At 31.5% G+C, this 8,380-nt stretch overlaps 1 protein-coding gene across 1 annotated transcript; it reads left to right on the top strand.

The window, feature by feature from the left end:
* Window positions 1-4,928: 4,928 nt before the first annotated feature.
* Window positions 4,929-8,172, top strand: LOC110994921 (larval cuticle protein LCP-22). Its single transcript, XM_022261845.2, has 4 exons — window positions 4,929-5,080; window positions 5,320-5,408; window positions 6,279-6,536; window positions 7,598-8,172. The coding sequence occupies exons 1-4, from the start codon at window positions 5,066-5,068 to the stop codon at window positions 7,818-7,820; spliced, it is 585 nt and encodes a 194-aa protein (XP_022117537.2). The 5' UTR covers window positions 4,929-5,065; the 3' UTR covers window positions 7,821-8,172.
* The last annotated feature ends 208 nt before the right edge of the window (window positions 8,173-8,380 follow it).

Raw genomic sequence — 8,380 nt, 5'->3', positions numbered from 1 at the left:
TGCGGAGTTTTAGATGTTCTAAAAATGAAGACAAGAACTAAACATTAATTGTTGTGTGACAATACAATTACATTACTTAATATATCCATATTCGTTATTAGTAAAACCAATTATAACCACTAGTATCGAGAATTTGGGGCTTTTAAAATCGAATTTTTTGAATTGTAATTGATATACATAGTTGAATACGTGAAGTTTGGTAAAGACATTTTTTTTTATAGTACAGGGGGCAAACATGCAGGAGGCTCATCTGATGTTAAGTGATACCGCCGGCCATGGACACTCTCGATGCTAGAGAGCTCGCAAATGCGTTGCCGGCCTTTTAAGAATTTGTACGCTCTTTTCTTGAAATTGGGGCTGATATGAATTGTTTTCTATATAAATATTATAAAGTGCAAATGATGATCTGAGCGGGTGTGTAGGTAGAGTAGGGATAATTATTATGATTATTATTTTTAATTTAGCCATCGAGCTGAAGCAAAATGATTATTGTGTAAATGAAATTCCTTACTACCACAACTCAATAGTTATGGGGACTTATAATTTAGAGGTAATCAGCCTTCTGCGCCTCTTTTTATAAACACGTTTTATTTAATATCTTACTGGTCGTATATAGGTACATAAATTGTTATACATTGTATGTTTGCCTCAATAAAATAATATGATGTATCCGGAAGAGACTGTCAGAACGTAAGGATCTCACAAAGTATTTATAAAGCATGAATAAGTAATTTATATCTTAATCAATATTTATTTATTTCCTCTGCAATACAAATATTTTTATTCGTATAAGTAAGACTGAATATAGTTTATCCTGCACCTACTCGAAAATATTTACTGCGGCTGTCACGCAAACAATATCTTAGTTATTACTGTTCCATTGAATCTTATGTTAGTAAGAATTTTTGAGATTAAAAGCCTTTATGTTTTCTTAGAAAATATTGTTTTAACGTTAAAAATAATAGACAGAAAAATAAACTTGTGTTGAATAGAATTAATTAAACCAGTAATTTCTTTATTAGCCTGTATCATTATTGACGGCGTTTTCAACATTAAGTTCAAGCCATTTTAATTTCTCTACCCCGACTAGTAATGGTAACATGCTAATTCAATAGCAGACATCTTTACAATATATACTATACACATTTAAAATATTAAGAAAAGTTATATACTTGTCAACTATGTTCTATGTTATACTTAATATAAAACAAAACATGACATACAGTACACATGAAGATAAAATTTTATCTGTCCCAGATCCATCAATGAAATTTATGATACGCTAAAATAGGCAACGGTAAACTGTCAATGAAATATTAACTACGATTGTAGATAACTTTGTTAGTAGATGATATATTGGTAGACGAGTTGTTACGATTGTTGTTAGGATTTTATAATTAGCTCGTCTCGGATTCTAAATCAATATAGTGATATTAAAGTAGGACAGGGTTGCCTTAACTTTTAAAACTCTTTCTGATTATATATTCATATTCAGAACTGTTACAACAGACAGAAAAATCATAGAGCGGGAACGCAATTAACAATAAACATAATGTTTACGTAATATAATTCAACTTCTTCGTTATTAATTATAGTTTTAACAATTATTAAGCAGTTGTAAATAACTTTTGGTCTATTTAGGATTAGGCTGCTTGACCTCGAATGTTTAAGAAATACGGATGTCAATCACTAACCTTTATAAACCATTCATTTAACCATCGTATAAAACCAATTGTATGAATTCATAGAAATCTTTGTATAGCTTTAGATTCCACGTAACAACCACATTACAAATCCGCCGTCACTCGAACTTCAAGAAACAGTAGGATATCTTGTTTATTAACCGGTAGCCGGCGCCGGCGCAGGCTGCGTCACATCGCAATATGGAATTTTCTAACAAATTCCATAATACAAATTCGTCACAATCGTTCAATGGAAAATCGTCAGCCGGATAAACATAAAAATTAATGTATTTATTTTGTATAATTTAATCGTTAATTATAGAGGTATTTGTATCACTATCAGACCGGCGTAGATAATTTTTATAACGGAATGTTTATTTTATAAAATGGATGAATGAAAATCTTAGCTCTTAGATATTAGGTGATCCCATTGCACACGCACTATGCAAGAAGGCTCGTCAGGTTGTCGCCTTTTAATATGGTACCCACTACCCGCTCTTCTTACAGAACTTTGAGTTGTTCAAGTAAGAAGCCAGCCAGCTGGTTCCATATAGAGGTGTGCGTTCAGTTGTGAAACGATGAACATCGGGACAATTCATCTTTATATTTTGCCTCTTGATGAATTTAGCTACATGTTGTTCCATATTACACCTTTTATATAAGCAAATCATATCGATACATACACAGACACCAACTACAAAGATAAATAAATACAATTTTGCTATAATATCACCCAAAAATGGATTTAACTTAAGCCCAGGAAGATTTTCAACGGTCAACGCATCTCTAATATAATGACAGATACGCGAAATCTGTCTTGCCGTTTGACCAATCACAATCAAATATATATGCTTGATCGCAGTCGTCTTTTGTTTTCCATTCCCGCTCGCAAGCACTGTTTTCCCATTTCAAACTAATTCAATAAATAACTCTGATATTAATAGTCTCGCCTAAATTATCTCAATACAAGTACCCTATTTAGAAATTGCATGAAATATCGTAAATAACTTGTGTAATACTGTAAATGTTAAATTACCATTAAAGGTACACTTAGCTGTACTCCAAGGTCCATTTAGACTTGAAATAAGAAAGCAAATTATCGAAAAACGATATATTTAGTGCAATCAGACGAGAGAGGTATAACGGGTTGCAATTTTAAGGCCTTCTTGACCTGATTGAGAAGACGCCATAAAGTATAATACAATAATTCAGCCGGAACGCCTACAATTTTAAAGGGATACGGTAATTTTATTGTTTTTGAATCATTTTTAGCGGCGGTGATATGGTCGGGACTTGTAATTAGGTCACCGGTTCGACACACCTTGCCTTTAATCTCTCATACCTTCTTAATAATATTTGTATCTACCAAACCATAAATACTTTTACAGGAAGTAAGATTTTTATCCTCATCTTATGTAGTTTGTGCGTATATGCATGTATATTTAAAGCGATATTTAAAGGGCAAGGAAAGAAAGAGAAATGTTAAAGTGGAAAAGAGTAAATTAGGCATATTAATGGACAGAGAAAACTAGAGCATTGTCGCAAAATATAAATGATTATAGTCTAAGTATTATACAACTAATTAAGAGAAAATAGATTTTGACCAATGGACAAAGGTCCAATTGCCATCACGACTTTCTATTTTTCTGTTTTTCCATTCTTGAATCAGAAACAGCTATTAGCCAAAAAATAATATAGAATGTAATCTTAACTACCAAAAATATTTACGTTCTCTTTCTATAATCGTGAGCTGTCATGAATCGTCAGCTAATTACAAATTTCTTCAACAATTAATCTTAAAGCATACTTAGTTTTAATAAATTCATAAATCGATTCGCAAGTCGTGTTGAGTGCTACTTTCGCGGGCAATCCCAATCATTAGAAAATTTTATCTCATGTATTTCTAAAAAGTAATCAATTATGTAAAATTTCACAAGGTCGTGCCGAATTCCGCGATAATAATTTAAGTGTTAAAATTATATGCCTCGAAACAGATTTTAATATGTAGTAATTGAGTTGCATCGAGTTAAATCTCAGTAAACTTTAATAGATCCAGAGTAAACCTGAGTTAGTTCTAGAGTTAGCCATTCTCCTATTAGACTAAAATGATATTTATATTTTTATAGAAAATATACGGTCCTCCTTCCCTTATTATTTCCAGAATTCAGAGAATAACTTCAAGTGACTCCAAAAATGTTGTGAACTTTACTGGTAGCTTCGGTATAAATGGGTCAAATTATAAAAAAAGAATGGAGAACATTAAGATCTATCGTTTGAACTACGTTGGAATGCTTTACACAGTTTTTCTGTCAAAATTATTTCGACTTTATTTATTACATGCTTATTAAATAGATACACATTTAAAAAATATTAAGTTTTGGTAGAGTATATGAATCAAGGCCAGACAATTTATGATAAATCTGGGTAATCCCAGAGCTGAACATTGTGAAATGATTTCTGAAGAAGATGACATTCTCTTCAATGACGATATTAAAATACAATTTGACCTCAAAGGTAAACTGCGGATCCGGATAAAGTCTACTGATATTAAAATATCGTTCATGCGATGAAACATGGATATAATTTCTTTATTATTGTAATGAGAATAATAAATTTAGGAATTACAATTTACAGTGTTGCATTTTATTAACGTTTATTTAATTTCTGTTTTCGTCGTTAACTTTGCTAGCTCATTAGGAACAGATACTATTGCATAAAATTTCAAAAAGTTTAAATCTAGTTAGTCTATTTTCCAAGCAAATAAGGAAATCCTTTGTAATACACACTTAATTAATAAAAATTGAGAAATCATATTTTTAGCCTATACATACATTAACTGGGCTTACTAGTTACAAGAAATGTACAACTTTTTCGTAGCGAACGTAGAGTTCGTAGCAACACCAATTTTTTTATGAGTAAGTGATCTAAATTTGACACCCCGAAATTAGTGATTGTAGATTAAAGATATAAACATTTAAATTCGTCCTTTTAAAAACAAAAGGACACGAAAAAAGTTAAGTTTCTCCTAAAATTCATAATCAGTGTAAGAATTTTTGAAAGGCTCAAAGCTACGGTACATGAGGAAATATCTCAACCCATTCCAGAAAACAATTCAATATGCCTCAATAAAGTCAACAATGGTATGCAAGAAAAAATACGTAGGCCGTATGCATGTGTGCGTGTATGACACACAGGTCTCTTGGAGGATGAGTTGATGTTGCAAATGTATAAAAGCGAAGCGTCGATTTCGAAATCAACACAATGATTTGAAATTCTCAAACGAGTGTACACACAAGTGAATAGATTTCCGCATAGTGATCAATTTCAGTGAAGTGTTTTGAACTGTTGTGATTTTTTTACGGAAAACTTTTAGTGTATTCAGGATGATCGCTTTAGTGGTAATATTTTTGTTTAAATTTTTTATTTGGAAATAGTTTAGATTTTACCAAATTTTTTTATAAAAATATGTAAACTATATTCGTTAATTAAGTAATTTTATTATATGATTTTTTTTATTTAATAATTATTTTGCATAATTATATGTTTGTAATTAATAATAAATAAATAGACAAGATTACTTATTAACATAACTATGCAGTAAAATATGAGATAATAATTATTTCTCTTTATTTTCTAGTGCGTGATCGCATTGTGCGTAGGAGCAGCTGTCAGCTCGCCAATCGACAACGGCCGGTGGAATCCCTACAAATACGGCGACGATGGCAAGTACGTAAATGTCAACCTAGTACATACCTATGTTAATATTATGAGTATAAATTTCTGTGTTTACGTCATGCGAAAATATTAGAAGGAAATCGGAATTTCTTACATTTACACCCAAGATGCGTGTGAAACCTAAATAAGGCCAATACGATTGTTTCTTTGTATTGTTTGAGTTTTTTAATGAGTTAAATAGTTTCTTAAAAAATACAAAGTATATGTAACTATGTGTATCAACCTCAAATCAACCTCGATTCGTAAATTTTGTCGTTAATATTTTTCCGAGATTTAAAGACAGTTAATCTAAATTTATTTTTCATGTTACAGTAGACATTTCTCTAAGGTAAAACAATATTCTCACAAAAGGTTGCGATAAAATATAATGTAATATATTCCTAGGTATAGGTGCTAAGATCAGATAACAGCTGCCAAGAAATGGAGCTTACTGAAAAAATATGCTCGATATCTTTTGTTCTTACTTGGATTTCTTTAAAAATATAGCTTCCAATAAAGGTGGCAATAAAAGCCTTATCTCACTCTTACGATCATGGGTTTATCACTTTAAATGCATAGGGGTAAGGTCAAGGTATCACTTTTGTTCGTGCAGCATCATTATGAGTATTTCTTTCATAATTGTCGCTTTGTTAACAGATTAGGCCTTGTACAACGCTGTATTTCTAGTATTTACCATCATAATAACGGATTAAAAAAAGGCAAGCAGGCTTGTTCGTTCTGAAACATAAATTGCAATCTACCGGATGGATTTCATTTTTTTATTAATAAATATAAAATATTTATTTCCCTTGCAACGCAATTGACTGCAAGTAGTAACATTCTCACCACATATAGCATATTTATCGTAAAACATTGTTTCAGATATATACCTACAAATGAGGGTAAATACATTCACATTCCGAATCCATACATCCACATAGACAACCCCTATGATGGTGGCTATGGACCATACTCCCACGAACACGATCCCTACATCAGTGCCGCTACCCAGGACACGTACAAGTACGTGTTAACGGCAGCAGAAGATAATCCCTTCTACAAAGAGGGATACTACAAAAATAACGGCATTAAGATTATCAGCCAAAAGCACAACTATAATGAAGACAAATATGACTTCGAGTAAGTAACCATTTACCCTACAAAGTACCTACGGTTGAAATTCAGTATCGATTAAAGCGGATACAAGGCTTATTTTAGTACTGAAGCTGTTTTTCCCGATGGGGAGCTTTTAAATTTAAATATGGACCAAATCACTTTTGGTTGATATATTTTTTGGTGTACTAAAGAGTTAAATCGAAAAATACAATTTAATAAAGCAGCATTTATTTTAAAATATTTTTGTCACAAAGTTGAAACAGATGTTACGTCCAATCCGATTCAGTATTACAGAACACATCTATCGTATATTTTTTACCCAGTTTCAAAACCAAATTGCAATATCACTTCCGCATTTTTGTTATAATATTTTACGTCAATCGAGAACTGGATTAATTTATGGTTTCCTTATGGCGATATAGAATAGAAATTTGAATAATTAATTCGCCATAAAAAGTTATTAGCATAAATAGCATATTAATAAATAAATTAAAGATTTCTAAACAATGTCATCGTTGTTCAGAACGATTGTAAGTTTTGGATTTGCATAACTCACTTGATAGCTATTCCGTTATGGTAATTAGTCTAGACGCCATTCCATATTTAATCTATATTAATAACAGCAGCATAAATTAATCTGTCAGTGCGTTAAATCTTCATAACTTAGTCATACGCAAACAAGTATGCATTGCAGGCAATTAAAAAACTAAATAATTACTTTATTGCACCCGGAAGCAAAGGCTCTTTCGAATCATGTATTTTATAGAAAGGTATAAACAAATATAGCCTTGACCGACTCACTAATTTGGCACTCATATTTTAACACTGACAGGTGGCGGTCAAAGTTCAAAATCATTTATATTCATTTACGACACAGTTATTGACATTCACGGGTTATTAAATGTATTTGATTTTCAAAGTCACAAATGATACGACTGTTAACAATAAATTTGCTAACATTATATTAACGATAATTTAATATATTATAAAAAATAGATATGGGATATCCATTTAAATTTTATTATGGTGTATACTATACACAGATTATAAGAAAAAAAACATTAAGGAAATAATTTTCTTTACAGTTTCGAGACCGAAAACAAAATCCGTGGAAAGGAGGAGGCTATTTTGAAAAATCCCAACACGATCGACGAGGGAATAGCTTCAAAGGGCTTCTACGAATATATTGGTCCTGATGGATTCATGTACAGAGTCGACTACACAGCAGACGAAAACGGCTTCCGTCCCAAAGTGAAGAGGCTGGAAACGCAATACTCAGGAAAATGGGTCTTGGAGAAAAATAACTAAATAACCCTGCCAAAAAATAACATTCCTCACGACGTCAATCAGTATTTTCAGATAAGTAGACTCAGTAATGAACTCATTTCATGCACCTCTTGGAATTTGAATCAAAGTCACGAACTTCACGCTTGTGACATTCTGTGCAGTCAACCGTGATTCATAGATTTATGCCCATTGTAAATCATGAATTGAAAACTTGGCTTAAATGAGTACAAAGTTGTCAAGGCATGAATGTTCCTTTAGGAAATGGTGTCTGTGTAGACATTAGATAGTAATTTATATTTAGATATAAGTACTTAGTTTTTTCGGATTAAGATACGTATTTATACAATGTGATAATAAATTTATATTTCGCTAATAAAAGTTTTATTTGCTTACAAATCCCATTAATACAGCTGTACTTTTATTGGTCGATAATCGTATTTTATTCTCTCTCATTATTTTGGTGAAATATGGGCCCATATAAATTTAACACGCACGTTTTAAGCAGGACCGAAGCTTAATTTTATAGACATTCCAAATACATCATGTTAGTAATCGAATAAACGAATGAAAATTAATATCGA

Source organism: Pieris rapae, chromosome 1, assembly GCF_905147795.1.
Source record: "Pieris rapae chromosome 1, ilPieRapa1.1, whole genome shotgun sequence".
Classification (NCBI taxonomy): Eukaryota; Metazoa; Arthropoda; class Insecta; order Lepidoptera; family Pieridae; genus Pieris; species Pieris rapae.
This window is presented reverse-complemented; position numbering and strand designations above follow the sequence as displayed.

Bases quoted from the DNA above. Each gene is read 5' to 3' on its own strand.
- LOC110994921 (XM_022261845.2), top strand. The intron at 5,409-6,278 runs GTACGTAAATGT...ACATTGTTTCAG, and splicing joins AAATACGGCGACGATGGCAA to ATATATACCTACAAATGAGG. The intron at 6,537-7,597 runs GTAAGTAACCAT...TTTTCTTTACAG, and splicing joins GAAGACAAATATGACTTCGA to TTTCGAGACCGAAAACAAAA.